Source organism: Mesoplodon mirus, assembly GCF_964341445.2.
Source record: "Mesoplodon mirus genome assembly, chromosome: 11".
Taxonomy (NCBI): domain Eukaryota; kingdom Metazoa; phylum Chordata; class Mammalia; order Artiodactyla; family Ziphiidae; genus Mesoplodon; species Mesoplodon mirus.
The window spans coordinates 50,888,096-50,905,247 of record NC_138987.1 but is presented as its reverse complement, the minus strand read 5'-3'; the positions used below and the strand labels follow the sequence as shown (position 1 = coordinate 50,905,247).

The window sequence follows — 17,152 nt, the reverse complement described above, 5'->3', positions numbered from 1 at the left end:
CCGATGAAGGGGACACGGGTTCGTGCCCCGGTCCGGGAAGATCCCACATGCCGCGGAGCGGCTGGGCCCGTGAGCCATGGCCGCTGAGCCTGCGCGTCCGGAGCCTGTGCTCCGCAACGGGAGAGGCCACAACAGTGAGAGGCCCGCGTACCACAAAAAAAAAAAAAAAAAAAAAGTAAGCCATGACTAAATGTGATTTTAGTATAAGAGATAGGACGGCAATAGAATAACTTAATGAAATGTAGTAATTACAAAACCAAATGATCTGTCCTTATTATTAATATCATTACCTCCACCATATGATTTTCATTCAGTCTTTTATAACATAGGCTGATAACTTTTCTCCAAACTGTATATTTTGGTCTAAGCTTGCCTTAGCTTTCTACCCTGAGCAAGTTTATGGAATGGATTACAGATGCATCCAGCCATTGCTTTTAATGGACATCTATTGTTTTGCCTGCTCAGCACCCTTCAACCACTTTTGAAAACTGACCGTCTCTTGCTTACCCCCTCCCCTTGACCTCTTCTATTCATATGATTACTATAAACAACACCATGCTTGTTCAATGTTCGGCGGATGGCCCAGCTCACACCCAGTTCCCAGTTATCCTCTGTGTCAGTGACCCCCATCTCTCCATTTAACTTTAGCACCCACTCTCTAAAGAACACACCTTAGTTGGGAATCACCACTAAAGAATGGCCATACTTCTGTTCCAACATGCCATCTAACCACACCCATCGGTTCGTTCCCTTCTCTTACTCTCGTTTCACCTGTTCTGTTTCATCCAAATCTTCAGGCCCTTGCCACTCCTCCGAAACCACTGTTTTCCTCACCTCCTTTCCACACCCAGCCAGAACCTCCTGCTAATCAAATCAATACCTCTTTTACTAGAACTCTCCATTGATTTTCCATCCTTTGTTTCCAGTACAGCAAGCCTGAGTATTCCCCGACCAGGTGAATCACTCAAATTCTGTTCCAGGTGACTGAGCTCTCACAGAGAAAGCTGCTCAACTATTCAGATTGGTATCATTCAAATTTATCGTGACTAACCACCTCAGCCCTGGGTGATCATCAGTAACCCTTTCATTTGTCCTAGTCAGTTCACATCTATATTCCCTAGAGTAGCTCTTCCCAAGTTGGACCACTTTCTTAAGCCCCTTGCTCATCAATCCCTCCATCTTTATCTTTAGCTCTTCCTTCCTCGTAGTGAAAAAGAAATCACCAGATGGGAGCACACTCACCTCTCTACTCCTCCACCTCAAATGCTCCTATAGAGTACCAACCTTGATCTCACTCATGACTATTTCTGAGGAACGGGGGTCTCTCCTCCTGTCCCCTCTAAGACCACTGTTTGTGGCCTGTGTCCTAAGTCACAGACCAAAGCAACCTTCAGAGATGCTGTCTTCCTTCTATACCTTTACCTGCACTTCAGTCTAGCTTCTTCCCCCATGATAAGTGGATCAATTAATCTCACTCCTACAATAAAATCACCATCATCAAAAATAACAAGAAAAACAAAATCTCCCCTTAGCCTTTTTTCCATGTATAGCTACTTCCCATTTCCTTCTTCCATTTCCTCATCAAATTTCTTGAAACTACATATTTTATAATATAAAATATGTACATTTTATATGTTTATGCAATAGAAACAGATGGCAACAGTTTGAGGAGTAGAGATTGAGAAGAATATATATATAATATTATGTGTATGTATGCATATATATTTGTTGTTTATTCCCTGAACTATTGCCATCTGTTTCTAACCAAACTTCTACACCGAAAATACCCACACTAGGTCACCTATGATCTTATAATTGCTAAATTCAAAGTTTCATTGCTAAGTTCTCTCCCTAATTGACCCAGTAGCATTTAAAACTTTCTTTTTCCCCATAGCATTTATCACCTCTTTGCATTTTATACATTTATTTGTTTAGAACTTTTCTCCCTCCTGTAGGATGTGTTTATGAGGGCAGATACCCTGCTTTTTTGATTCGATGTCTAGAATAGTGCCTGGCATAATAAGTAACCAATGAATTTGTTGAATAAATTGAACCCACCTCCTGGCCAAAATCGACTGGGCCAGAGGTAGGAACCACACCCAACCTGGGTCAACTTCGTTTAAATCTAAGAGTTTAAACTTGGCACCAAGAGTCAAACCAGTCTCTCTAAGTGGATGTAAACTGATCTTCAGTGTGAAAGGAGAATAAAGCAGATATGAGAGAGAAGTCAAGACAAAAAACATCCTGGTAGAATTCAAGCCCCTGTTTCCATTATCCCAATTATCAAAACAAATTCTACTCGTAGTCTCTGTGAAATATCCCAATACCCATATAGTAAGTTACCTTTGAAACTTAAACAAATTTAGTCTCTTTTTCTGTTGCTTACTACCAAGAGATTCCTTACTATAATACTGTTCTGTGGTTGATCAGGCTCAAAATAAACATTCTAAAGCCAATGTTCAAAAACAAAAAAAAAACAAAAGGAAAGAAAGAAATGAGGGGAAAAAGTTAAGAGTTCCTGTCCTAATTCCCCGAATGAACAATATGTGTAAATATATGGGCAATGGTTAACTTACCTTAATGAGAATGTGGTGTGATATGGAAGCATTTTCTTTATGATTTACAAACCCTTTATGATATCATACTTAGGTACTACTTATAGGAAAAGAGTTATTTCCATGTCTTCTTTAAATAAGATTACACACACAATCATTTTAGATATAACACCATTTTTAAAAATTAAGTTTAGAACTAATTTTACCTCATGTTAATATTCCGTAGGCCATAGAAATGTACACCATTAAACACAGAACAGTTGAAGAACCAGAGCTACAACAGCACATAACTAATTAAGGCTGGAAGGCAAACTGAAATGCATTCTAAACTGGCATTTAGAAATAACAAAGCTCTATCTTGGAGTATAGAATTAAATAATTATCTACATTATATTTCATGGGTACTTACCAAACAAACGCTGATGGAACAGAAATTTGCCAGCTATTAGTCCTATGAGAATGGCAAGTAGCCATAGAAGCACCTTCAAAAGCCTCCAGCCAACTTCTCTAGGGTATTTATTTGTTACAAATGAAAAACAGTTTCCAACAACAATAACATTGGCTTCTGTTTGGCTATGAGAAACTGGGTCCTCCGCAAATATTAAGAAGTTAAAGAAGATCACCAAGTAGGCCACAATCAACCGAGACCAGGGATGCTGGAAATAATAACGAAAGTCTTTACCCATCCTTCAAAACTTCAATTCCGTAGTTTACCTGCATAAGAAAAGATACACAGGGTTAAAGTAGAAAAACAAGTAGTCTCTCTCTTCCTATTACCTGTTCAGATTTATAACAGCTCAATAGAGAGGTATTTGGAAAAGACTTATTCCTATTTACGGCACCAAGACAAGCCTGAGATTGAGGATAGTAAAATAGTGAGATTGAGGATTGTCCCTTCCCCATAATCTCATCATACCTCTGATCTACGGGGATTTAGGAAAGACAGAGAGTATTGGAAAGAGTAGGGGGAGAGGGAGGGACATGAGAGGGCAGATCATGGTCCAAAATTGGGATGATGACTGAAATGATAGGTAAAAATCATCTCAGGAGGCAATATACAGCCAAAAACAAATGCAACACTCTTCCTCTTTTAGATTATTTTATGTTACAATCATAATACGTATCATTTAAAAATTAAAGCAATGTAGAGGTAAACTGAGGACATATTAACAAAATATAAACATCCTCCTGGGCTTCCCTGGTGGCGCAATGGTTAAGAATCCACCTGCCAATTCTGGAGACACGGGTTCGAGCCCTGCTCCGGGAAGAACCCATGTGCCGTGGAGCAACTAAGCCCATGAGCCCTAGAGCCCGTGCTCTGCAACAAGAGAAGCCACCGCAATGAGAAGCCCGCGCACCACGCCCGCAACAAGAGAAAGCCCGTGGGCAGCAATGAAGATCCAACACAGCCAAAAATAAATAAATGTATTGATTTATTTATTAAAAACAAAAAATCCTCCTCTGACCAAACCCCTCTCCTCAGAGTTAAGGTCCCTTAATAATTTGATGGATATACTTTCAGACTTTTTCTTTTTTTTTTTCACATTGACAAAAATGTGTGTATGTGTGGGCTTTTACAAAAATGTTCAGTCTACTTGCCAAATAATTTCAACACAGAATAAGTTTCATGAAATAGCTAAGTCTATGGCAGAGTAGTTGCATGTAGGAGAGCTTGGGCAACTCTGCTTGTGGGAAGTGAAGAGGAGGGGGAAGATTTCACAGAGGAGGACATACCCAAATCGGAGGTTGGGGGATCAGTAGGATTTTTTCCCCAGTGAAGAAGGCAAGGATGCTCAATCTAGGCCATGTGCAAAGGCACGGAGGCATTGCAAAATATGTGATAGGCCTAAAGGGCTAGGCCCTAATGTGGAGGTACACTTCGAGTACAGAAGCTTTCTTAAAATGCTGCTGTCCAGGCCCCACCCCCTAAGTCTTGCTCAGCTCCTCTCTCTTTCCTCTTCGGGAGCCAGCCTGCCCACAGGAACACAAGCCTGTCTAGGTCCATCAGGTCTGGGACTGGGTGATTAAGTCTATCTAATTCTGGGGTTCAGTTTTGGTGAGCCCATTTGGTGCTCAGACTAAGCTATAGCTCTTTTTCTCCCAGCAAGAAAGCTGATTAAATCTGGGGTAATAATAATAATAATAAAATTCTCATTTTACATGTGGCTAAAAATACAAAGAGCAAGTCACAAACCTGAAGTAACTTGAAGTCAATGGAAGATCTGAGAATAGGCTCCAAGGCTGGCTCCCAAGTTCCGGTCCAGCATTCTGGGCTGATGAATGTCAAGTAAACCCACAATCTAAGCTAATGAAGACTTGGCTTAGCTATTTTAGAAAAGCTATGTAAACACACAAAACAACTGGCAGTAAAAGTTAGCACAACAAATAGTTACTGTGCCTTGGATTCATAAACCTTCTAAGCAATTTCAAGTCCTTTGTGATCTTCATGAATACTCCAAAATATCTGTTCCCAGCATCTGTAGCCCAGATCACTAAGGAATGGTGATTTTTTTTTTTTAATGTGAGGTTCATCACCCAAAGACCTGTGTGGTTCTCACACCAAAGAGAGCAGAGAAAGTGATGAAGAAAAAACACATCATGCATTTTCACAGTATTCAATATGCTAGAAGGCCAGAATGGGTCAGCTGTCAATTTGATTTTATGCAACATCTTTGGAAATGTCGAAAGACCACTATTAGAAGAGAATACATAGAAACACCTCAAGGCCAATGAGTCTTGAAGCAGGAATAGTTCCTACATGCCCATCAGAACTGGACAGGGGTGTCAGTTAACAAGTTAACAGGTTTCTACATTGCTTCTCCTACCAGTGAGGCAGTCTGGTGTAATTGTCCCACCACCTCCCTTCCCCACCCACACACAAGCAAGGCAGCAGGATTTAGAACTCTGACTACATATAACCTTGATAGTTTTTTAAATAAATGCTTTGTGGAGAGTTGGCATATACTTATTTTATTGTTGTTTTGTTGTTAACTTCAGAACCTTGCTTTGTGGGCTATGTAATGTCCACATGTCCAAACTGAATTACAACATTCAAAACATTTGGAGACGGCTGCTCCTCTCCAATATTTATATTGTTTCAAGAGAGAGAACTATGGTACTGAACAAGAGTCCTGCCCTATTAGAGATCCTAATGCCCACAGCATGCTATGAACGCTACTATCATTCCCATGTTACAGGTAAGAAAACAAAGGAGCAGAGCAGGTGCTGCTTACTTAATTTGCATATCTAGCGAGTGGAAGAGCCAGCACTTCAATCACAATCCATTCCTAGCCCTTGATCTAATACACCACAACAAAGCCGGAAGCGTTTGTTCCAATAAATAGTTCCCATCGTGTTTACAGCTTAGTCTTCCTCTCCCCTAACTAGATTCAGTGACTTAGACACTAGCTTAGTGAACAGGATCATTTGGTCTTTTTATTTTATGCTAAACGTGGTTATTTATCCTTGCCTCATACTCTAAAGGGGAAGCGATGTCTTCTAGAGGGTCCCACATTTCCAAACCTACATCATAACTTAAACAACACCTGTGCTTATCTCCACTTCCTGACTTCATACACAAGGTTGCCAAAAGTTGGCCAAGTGATCTCGGCCTGTTACCCAGAGCACCAAAACTGCTTTCCTCTCTGTAGCTCCCATAAAGCATCCTGATGATCAGTACAACCATTTGGTGACTCTAACGTTCATAATCCAGGATTGAGGTTGTTCAAATTGACAACGCTCCACTGTGTACACAGGCTAAAAAATTTTTTTAAATTTTTTAAAATTCAATTCTGCTACCACAGTTGAGCTTTTATCGTAAATAAATGTGCTTTTATCATAGCTCTTAGCAGATCATAGTGAAATGAGCTCTTTTTTATGTGTTTGTCTCTCTCACTAGAACACAAAGTCCCCAGAGAAGGGGCTGTTTACTTGCAGAGCAAGCAAAGTGCTGAGCTCATAGTGGGTAATCAGTAAGCACCTCGTGGATAAGCTGAGCGGAGATCAGTCCCCTGATAAGCTGAGCGGAGATCAGTCCCCTCATTTAGGTGAGATGAGAAGGCAGAGCAATCTGCCATTCCTTCCACTAAGGGAAGAGAAGAACAGCTGAGTCCAAAGACTGCAAGGATGACTCAGCCAGGAACAAGCACTGACACACCCCATGCCCACCCCTACAGTTACTATCTCATTTCAGCCCAGGTTCTGCACTGTTTTCATTATTACTAAGGCTAACATTTATTCAGGACTTACCAAATAGCCGACACTATGCTAATGAGCTTTACAGACATCTCATTTAAATTTCATAGCAGTCCAATGAAGAGATAATCTATTGTAAGCAATGTTGAAACTGAGTTTAGTAACTTGCATAACAGAACAAAACAAGCCTATGCCACAGCCAGCATTCAAATCCAAGCTACGTGGCTTCAACATTCTATGCTACAACTTCCCCACGCAAAGACATAAATTCCAAAATCTTGCCCTTGTCATGTTGTTCAGAAAGTTCCTAATAATAAAGCCCACTGATATAAAAGATTCAAAGTACTTGTAGCATAAATGAGTCTACTATTACTATTCAAACTGATTTGGTAGCATGATCAGAAAGAACTGGGATTCCTCGAATTTTTTCCTTCTCCTCTGAGCATCAGTATACGTAGTTGAGTCGATCTGATTGTCCTTTTGCAATGCATCACTGATATTCATTCTGTGATTTTCCAACTCTGCTTAGGGAGAACACTGCACCTTTGAGAACTAGACTAATTCACACCATTCAATTCTCTCTCCTGATGATATCATCATTAGGTAGATGCCACCATCAATACCTGGGAAGCCTCTGCTTTTTCACGTAATAGCAGTGACAAAGATGATGGTTAACTACAGGCTGAAACTTTATATACTGTCTGATAATCCACAGGCCTTCAGTCATGGTTTCCAACTCTAGAGGGACTAATATTTAGAGTAGATATTAGAAACGTCATGCATTTTACTACAAGCCAGTATTTCACCTGGTACTAAAGGCTAAGAATGGAAAAATGGAAGGTAGGGTAATTACACTCAAGTTGGGAAGATCAGCTGAGCAAAGGCACAGGAAAGGCTATCTGGGGCAGGCACAGAGATGTATCAGTAGTTCTGTGTGGCTGGAACATAGAGCACTTGGGAGTATCCTGGGAGGGTTAAGGATAATTTGGGGCCAGTTCAAGGAAGATTATACAGAAGTACTGTTCTGTATTTTACTGAGTAGACACTACGGATTCAAAGTTTTCAGATCCAAAGAGCAGTACAGTTGTTTGGAGCAAGGTTTTAAAACGATTTCTCTGCCAGCTTGGAAAATGATCCGCTGGTATGAGGCATGATGAAAATGGCGAGACTAGTTTGGAGGCACCTCCAACAGTTTATGTGAAAGATAAGCAGGTCCTGGACCTGGGCAACATCGATGCCCTAATAATTGTTGTAATAATTTGTTTGACTACACCAAGAGTACCCTGCCTTCCTTACTTATTAGGATTTTTACAAATAAGTGAAAATACTCAAGGACTTCAGGAGTATGAATTTCAAGTTTCCTCAGAAGGAACCCTGGCTCAGGTGATACTTTTTGCATAATGACAAGTATCATCAAGATAGAGCATATCACTTCTATTTTAAAAAATTTATGAATTCATATGGGAAAGTCCTTGAAGAACTAATAAAATATGCTATACAAAATACATTGTTACTAGCCAAGTAAAATTCCCTCAAAGCCCAGCTCTGCTAACGTAGGTCTTAGCATCTAGTGATACCTAACCAGGTAATAACATGATTTTCATTGTGGAGCACTATTCTAGGATAAAAAAAGCATTTCTCCAAATTTTTTGAAGCTCCTTGGTATTTATGTCTGAAAATTCACCTGTAACCCTTCTTAGCTCTTGTCAAAGGGCTGATTAAAGATGACTGCGCCTGTACTCTGCCAAGAGTGTGAACTTTATTCCAGCACCTTGAGTCTAATTTCCTAAAACATAATGTTTTAAAAGACTTCTTGTGCTTTATTTTTTGCAGTATGCACTTTGTGCAGCAGACAGCTGTGTTTTGGACACTTCTTGGCTGTATCAGTACAAGACAAAGTTAAAGGCTATTTTCTTCAGTTACCTAGCTATAGTATTATGCTAATGTATGTAAAGTTCTTTGCAGTTAACAGAACACTTTTTACAATCATTTCACTTAATCCCTAGTAAATCATCGCTTTAAAAATTGCCTATCAAAAGGGCAGACAGAACTTTAAATTATTTAATACTGTTTCCTTAACAGCTAAATAGTGATAGCCTATGTTTATATCACATTTTACCTCTTAGTGTTCTTAATGGGTGAAATCACACCTTTAGAATGACTTTATAGAAATGATCAAAGGAATCAGGAAGGCAAAACAAAGAGCGGTGGGAGGAATATGGTCCAGTTCTACCTGACGCTGCTACTCACTAGCTCCGTGACCTTGAGGGAATCCCTAACCGCCCTGAGATTCCATTTCTTCACCAGCAGAATCCTAATGCAAGTACTTTTCTCACAGGGTTGTAGTGAAGACTAAAAGGAGATTTCATTTGTTAAGTGCCTGGTCACTTTCAGGATCTTCCTCCCCTGAGGAGGACCACTATTAAAATACAAGTGTCTCTTGGTCATTCCCATTAAACATGAGCATGAAAATAATATCAACTCTATATTACATTTACTGAGTGCTTTTTCACATGCTATTCTCAGTGTCAAAGGATTTTAATATAACAACATAAAGGATGAATATCATCCTTATTTTACAAATATTGAAAATGAGGCTCAGAGAGGTCAAGCTACTTGTCTAAAATCATATACAGAAAGTGGTGAAGTCCACTTTTTGTTAATTCCATACTAATTCCATAATTTCTTCATTCATTTGTTCACTATTTACCAATTGCCTATTTGTGCCAGGCACTGGCCTATGTGGGAAGGTTACTAACAGACAACACCCCTGTTGCCTTGCATCTTAGAGTCTCACTTGAGGGAAACAGACATTAAACAGAGAAAAATGAAACACACCGTATTTTAGAAAGTTATAAGTTGCTGGAGAAAATTAAAACAGGAGAAAGTTAATAGGGGGTGTCAGGAGTGAGGGAAGTTGAAGAAGCCCTCACTATAAGGTGACAATTGCCCAGGCGTGAAAGAAGGAAGTGAGGCAGGCAGATATCTGGGGAAAGAGTGATCCAGACAGAGGGAACTCCCAATTGTAAAGGCCTGTGCTGGGTGCATGATTAGTGCATTTAAGGAACAGCCAGGAGCCTAGTGTGACTGGACAGGGTGTGGGTGCAGAGGAGTATGAAAGGACTAGGGGTCTGGGAGGCAGCACCACCATCAGGCCTCGAGGCCATCCTACCATGTGGGCTTCACCCTGGGGGAGACGGGAAGCAGAGAGTGATGCAATCTGACCACTCTGCCTGATGCTTGGAAATTTATCAGATTCTAGATACATTTAAAAAGAAGAGATGACAAGATGTACTGATAGACTGGATGTGGACATGGCCTGGCAAACCCCAGAATGGATTTGCCATTTCCTGAGATGGGAATGCATTTCTTGAGATGAACACTGTTGGAGCAGACAGGCAACATGATAACAACTAACATTTTGTAGTGCTTTTTACGTGTTGGGCTCTTGGCAAGCATTTTTCATGCATTATTTCAATTAACATTTAGACCAAACCTTCGGATTCACCAGCGAAGAAATAGAGATTTTAAAAGGTTATAATTTGCCCAAGGTCATACAGCTACCAACTGGCAGAAGCAGAGAGAACTACCTCTTTATTACCCCAAAGTCAATACTCTTAATTACTGTGTATTCCCTACCCTGAAAAGTATAACACCTAATAAACTTCCAATGAGGAGGGAGCAAGGGTAAGGATTAGGTGATGATGTGCACCTAGTAGGTACCCAATAAATCTTTGCTGATGGAGAGTAAATGAAAAACTGTGTGATGACGGTTGGATAACAGACCAGCCCTGAGTGAGAAAAAAGCACTGAATATTCCATTCCAGACAGAACAGACTCTGGATAATGGAATATCCAAGTCTGTAAAATGAGAAATGTCAGAAGGTGAGAAAACCAAATATATATTTGCCTGGACCAGTCCTGAGGTAAGGGTAGGTCTTAGTTTACTATCTTGAATTGTTAGATGAAAAGGCAGGCAGGCATGAGGGGATGACACACAGTATTTTTATGTAATGCAAGTGCTTAATACAGGTTTTAAAAATACAAACAGCGGTAATAACAGAAGTAAAATTGGAACTTCTTACTTTTAGTCCAATGCAAGAGACCACACAGCCTTTTAAATAAAAGTCAACCTTTTAAGTCAATCAATGAAACCACCATAAGTGGCTCTGTACAAATACCAGGATTGTATTTGTGGTACCCTAGCTAATTTAGAGGATCGCATCCATAAATCACTTCCTAGACTTTCTCTTCACATAGTTTCAACCTTTAAATTATGTTCTTCCCTTGTTATTGTCCTTCAGTCTTTGGGATAACAAAGCACTCAACCAATGCAAGTGTTTAAAATAGAAAACATGAAAGCCAAGCAGCTCTGGGGGTCTCTCTGAACTAACACATTAGCCAACTTTCCATCAAAATGGCAAAATTTTGATCAAAATGTCCTTTTCATGTCCTAAAGTTGAAAAATAATCACCAATGAATTCTTTAAAAATATTTAGACTTCCTTTTCATTACATGTGTTGATGATAAAAAATTAATTGCCATGATCATATTCTAAACACAACACCAAATAAAGTAACAGTTAATGAATAAAATAAAATTCATTCATATCTGAAATTGCTTTTAATTGACTGACAGTTTTAAGAAGCAAATTAAATACAACAAACAAGTACTGGTTTCTGATCACAAGGATCAGGTGAAGGTGGGATGGGGTGGGAATAAACATCTGAGTCAAAATGTCAAAATCCATAATTACCTTTAAAGTACAAAGATTGGGGGAGAAGGAGTAGAGTTAGAAAGTATAAGCATGGCAAAAATTCAATACTTTACAACAAAAATTGCTTTTACAGGGATTCTACTACACTTTACATTCAATAAATTGGAAGAACTTTTTTTCTGAAGACAAAACAAAACCCTGAAATCTTCCTGGAAGTCTTTCTCTGGATTTCAAACAACATTATCATTTATAACTAGGGGGAAAATACATTTATTCAAATACATTTATTCAACATACTTTTACTCGAAAAAAAATGTTAATCATGAGACTTTTAGCAACACATAAATACTAAAATAAGCATGTGATGTTTACTAGCATCTCTCTCTCATACACACACACACACACACACTCGTTTATTGTTCCACAGCGAGTAGAATGGATAAGGGCAGCCAAAGTGGACCCACATGAGTCAAACACACTTGTGGGCCTCTGGCATTTTCAAAAATAGGACTCGACAAATAGCTTTATTAATCACGATGAAGACAGTAAACACCCAAACACTGAAGTTTTGTGGGGTCTGGAGGGGGTTGTTTTTTAAGGCGAACACTCCTGAACTACAACCTGTTAATTTAATTAACGAACAATACCGGGGCTTTTACTCTGTTCGCATCCTAGGAAACCCTGAAGGGAGGAAAGTTCACCGTCCGTCCTGGCGACGACCCTCACCCTCGGATCCCGGTAGTTTGAGGGCCCCCCCGCCCCCCCGCCGCCCCGAGCCCCGAGCCCTCCCCTAGCCCTCCTCCTCCTCCTTTTGCTGGAGGGCAGGTGCGCGCCCCCCTCACGGGCACTGCACGGCCCCTCGGCGCGCCGACCCCCGTAAGGGAGGAGAGGAGTCGCTGGGCAGCGGGCCGGGGGACGCGGCCGGGGCCGCAGTCGCGGGCAGGACGAGGAGGCGGCGCGGCTGCGGGCGGCCGGACCGGGAGGGTTCCGCCGCAGCGGGACCGAGCGGCGGGGGAGGCGCGCCGGGCTCCCGGGCCGCGTACTCACCAAGGGGGCCGCGCGGGCTCGGGGCGTCCGCACTCGGGAGACCCGGTGGAGCGCAGCCCTCCGCCGCGCCCGCGGCCTCGCTGGGAAGCGCGGCGAGACGGGCTGGCGGCGTCGCTGCCACCGCAGCTGTCACCGAGCTATAAATACCGGCTCGGCCCACACCCGTCGCCGCCTACGCCGGGGGCCCTCCGCAAAGTCCGCCGGCCGCGGGCCGGGCAGCGGGAGCGCGAGGGCGGCAGCGCCGCGCAGACTGCGCCGGCTCCAGCTGTGCGGCAGCTTCCGCAGCTGGAGGCATGGCCTCCCGCCGCCCCCGCCCCCGCCCCTGCCCTCGGGCCCGCGCCGCGGCCCAACTCCAGCCCGCGGGTCGTGCGCCGCAGCGGAGCTGCCCGGGCCGGGCCCTCCTCTGCAAAGCCGGTGGCGGCGGCGGCGGGCGGGGGCCGACTTCGGTACCCGGAGGGGTAGGGGGTAGCGGCCGGGGGCGGCAGGGCTTCAGCCTAGCCTGTCAACAGCAGCCCCTTCTTGCCGGGGGGAATCGGCCGACTTCTTATAAAACCCACCATCCTGCGGGCAACCAATGAGGTTCCCAGGTGGAATGTCCTCTAAGAGCTGCAAACTTTCTAACGCGGTCGGGTCACAGGGCATCCTTCCTGCTTTTGTCTATTGGTGGCGTGGAGGGCTGGGGGTGGGAAGAGACAGAGCCCGCGACGATCTGAGAAGTCTGAAACTTACTTTCCAGCCTGTCTAACTTACACAAAACATATGCTAATATACTCACACATGTACACACTTTTATAAGCACAAACACATTCATACACACTTAGAAGTGAGCTGCATATGTATACACACATATATAAATGCATACATGCATTTATGCACACATATATACGGAAGCACACAAGAGCACAATTTTTAACCTTTTTGCAGCCTGAAGCTCTCAATAAACTATCATTCTGTAGTGCTTAAGTGATTCCTTTGAAGCATGCAGGAGGAAGACCCTCTGACCACATTTAACAGGTTCCTTTCTTCCTGTTGTAGCGTCTTTTCCATCATATATGTGTGTGGCCTTGTTTCCATCCACACCCAATAACAACTGCTACCTCAATTTACAGGTTGCTTATAATGTATTAAAAACTGCTATCCGGCATCCTGATATTCCATGCAAACAGAAGTGACCACTAGTTTGTATAGTCAAATGGAAAATGGGATAATTCATATCTACTTAACAGTAGCAAACTTAGGAGGAGAATAGCCTCTCTCCTGGACTGGCAGCATGATTCAGGAATAAACTGGGTAGCAACGGGGAGAGCTGAGATGTCAGCAGATTTTGAGATGGTATAGAGAGAGCCATTCCCAAGTCCTGCAGTGTAGCTAGTGTACACAGGGATCGTTGGGGGTCCACTACCATACTTCTCACTAGTTTGACATTTGTTCTACTTCTAAGAATGACCACATATATCTACATTGTAGTCACAGTTTGTGATCATCTTATGGAACTCTCAGCATAGTGAAGCTTTCACAAGTGTTCCCAGAAAGAGTTATTTCCTATGCTAGGAATTTGTACATTTTACTGTGACATTTCTTACATTTGCTGTACTTTTTCACAACTTCTTTTTCTCCCCCACTAAACAATAAACTCTTTGAGGGCAGAGACTAAATCTTACTCACCACTGCATCCTCAATACCTAACATAATGAGTTATGGTAATGGCTCAATAGATAGCAGATTAGTTCCACAGTTTAACTATTAGAGTCTACTGTGATTTTGTAACTATAATCAGGATTATTTTACAAAAAATTATTAAACCATGTAACTAATTAACATGAGTTCCATATGCTATATATATATTTTTTAACTGTAGATTTACAATATTATATTACTCTCAGATGTGCAACATAGTGATTCAGTATTTTTATAGATTATATTCCAGTCAAAGTTATTATAAGATAATAGTTATATTTCCCTGTGCTGTACAGTATATATTTGTAGCTTATTTATTTTATACATAGTAGTTTGTAGCTCTTAATTCCCTACCCAATGTTACCCCTCTCCCCACTGGTAACCAGTAGTTTTTTCTCTATATCCATGAGTCTTTGTTATATTCATCCATATGCTTTAATTTTTAAATTCCATGTATAAGTGATAACATACAATATTTGTCTTTGTCTGACTTATTTCACTAAACATAATACCCTTCCAGGTCTACCCATGTTGTTGCAAATGGCAGAATTTTATTCTTTTTTATAGCTGAGTAGTATTCCATTATATATATATATATATACACACACACACACACATACTACATCTTCTTTACCTGTTGATGGACACTTAGGTTGCTTCCATATCTTGGCTATTGTAAATAATACTGCAATGAACATTGAGGTGCATGTATCTTTTCAAATTTGTGTTTTTATTTTCTTCAGATATATACCCAGGAGTGGGATTACTGGATCATATGGCAGTTTTATTTTTTGTTTTCTGAGGAAACTCCATAATGTTTACCATAGTGGCTGCACCAATTTACATTCCCACTGACAGTGTACTAGGGTTTCCTTTTCTCCACCTCTTCACCACGTGCTATATTTTCCTTATATCTGCATTTAAAGCAAAGAATCTTCAATCAGTTAAAACTGAAAAATATTAAAGCTTCAAAAATTGTGCAGCATAATACTGAGGCCTGTGGGTTCTTAACTATCACCCCCCCAAAAAAAACAAAACAAAGCAAAACAAAAGACACTTTTCCTGTCCCTGAAAGGCAGTGTGTACAACACATTGTATTTCAAAGGATATTGGGGTAAAAATCATTGAGCAGCTTCTCTTCTGTCTACTTGAAAGATAGAACTCACTCCACTCCATGATTGGTTGAATTACTCTGGTATCTACTAGAGTGAATTTCAGTTAATCAGAACTGAAATGTCTGGCCTCGGTTACATGGTGCTCATTACCCTACCTTTAGATCCCTGCCTTCTTAACTTATGGTCTGGCTTCCTTTAATAATAATTTTAAGAATAAACTTAACCAATGCTTACTATTTGTTCTTAATTGAGAGATCTCAAGTTTTAAAGAATACAGTTCTCCAGGACCACTTGAAGGCAAAATATTGAAATGAGCAGGATTCGCTTCAATATCAATGCTCCCTTTTTACCACTGACCAAGAAGCTTGTGCCCTTTGCTTTAATAGCCATCCACGATCTCCAGTTCACCCCTACCTAAGAACCAGACAGGAGAATAGCCTTTACACTTGATCTTTGTCATAATAACATGTAGTGATAAAAGCTTGATTTACTGAAGGCTTATTGTGCACCAGGCCCATTTCATGTATTAAAATGTTTAATCTCTGCAACAGACCTGTGAGATACTGCAGTTAGTTTCACTTCTTTGTTTGCCTTTGAGGAAAGATACAAGCAGAGACTGAGCAGTTCAAGCAGGATCTCACGACTAGCCAGAGTGGTGGAGTAAGGATCAGAAACCAGGCAGTGTGTCTCGCCAGCCCACATTTTAACCTCTCATCTTATACTTCCTCCCTGTGTACCTCAAAAGGGATGTGGGTATTACAGTTTGGAGGCCTGGAATAAGGAATATGGGTGTGAATTCTGGTTCCATCACAACCCTAGCTGCAACCCTGAGCAAACTGCTACTCTAAGATTACCGTAAGAATCCCTAGGTCTTCTTTTCTTCACCATTAAAGTGGTGATATGTTACATCTGGACATGGACTTATGGGCCCAAGGTAAGTCTTTTGGCCTGTTCAAGGACAGATCCTATTCAGGATTTAGGCTACTGTTCTCCCTATTCTCCAGTCTCTTTTCACCCCAGTTGCCACCTACCACACAGACCTACTGGGAGTTTCAAATGCCTTAATATGTGTAAGACACCTATAGAATGCCAGGTACATGATAGGCTCTCAATAAAGGCCATTCTTCCTTCCCATCAAACCTTAATGTTCTATGAAAACTTTCCTCCAGACCAAAATCTTTTGGTCCAGTGCACAGATGGTGACTGTTTACTCACAGAAATTAACCATTTCTCTAGTGTTGGCTAGCAGTGTTTGAAAATGGTATTATAGATAGAAGCCCCAAGAAGAAACCAAGATGGCAGAACTGCATATCTCGCACTCATCCCACGCATATTTTATCCCAGATAGCTCTGTTTCTTTTCTTTATAGGCAGTAAACTAGCCACAGTTTCAGACAATGTCAGGGCAATGATATAAATAGTTTAAGTAGGAAACTCTCAAATGCCACTATCCAGTCTTCTGCCTATTCTACTTCCACATACAGAGTCAACCCTGCAGACAGACAGAATTAAAATATGTCTTGTTTACATATAATTCCTTTGTACAGTCTGACCCAAGAGGGCAGAAATTAGAAGTAACCACATGAGATGATGTTCTTCTGTTGGCCTCATCTATCCCAGTAGATTAATAATACAGTTATCCTCTGTATTTTAAAAAAAGGAAAAGACAAGCTCAATATACATTTCAAAATTTGGGAAAACTTTGATCATGACCAAACTGTATCCTCTCTAAATGGCCCTTTGAAAGCAAAAGGAAACTATAGGCGGAAGCATCAGTAGTCTGTACCAAGTCTATCAGGAAACCCTTTCATCAGTGATTTGATGTACTCCAAGCAAAATCATTTTTAA

The 17,152-nt window shown here is 41.2% G+C and overlaps 1 protein-coding gene across 1 annotated transcript in view; it reads right to left on the bottom strand.

Annotated features, from left to right (window-relative positions):
• The window catches only part of TMEM117 (transmembrane protein 117), a gene marked incomplete at its 5' end in the record, with an annotated part of 533,004 nt that extends 529,763 nt beyond the window's left edge, over positions 1-3,241 (bottom strand). Inside the window, one exon of the mRNA XM_082634707.1 lies at positions 2,965-3,241. Within this exon, the coding sequence (XP_082490833.1) occupies positions 2,965-3,241 (277 nt within the window). The remainder of the gene's footprint in view (positions 1-2,964) is intronic.
• Between the last annotated feature and the right edge of the window lie 13,911 nt (positions 3,242-17,152).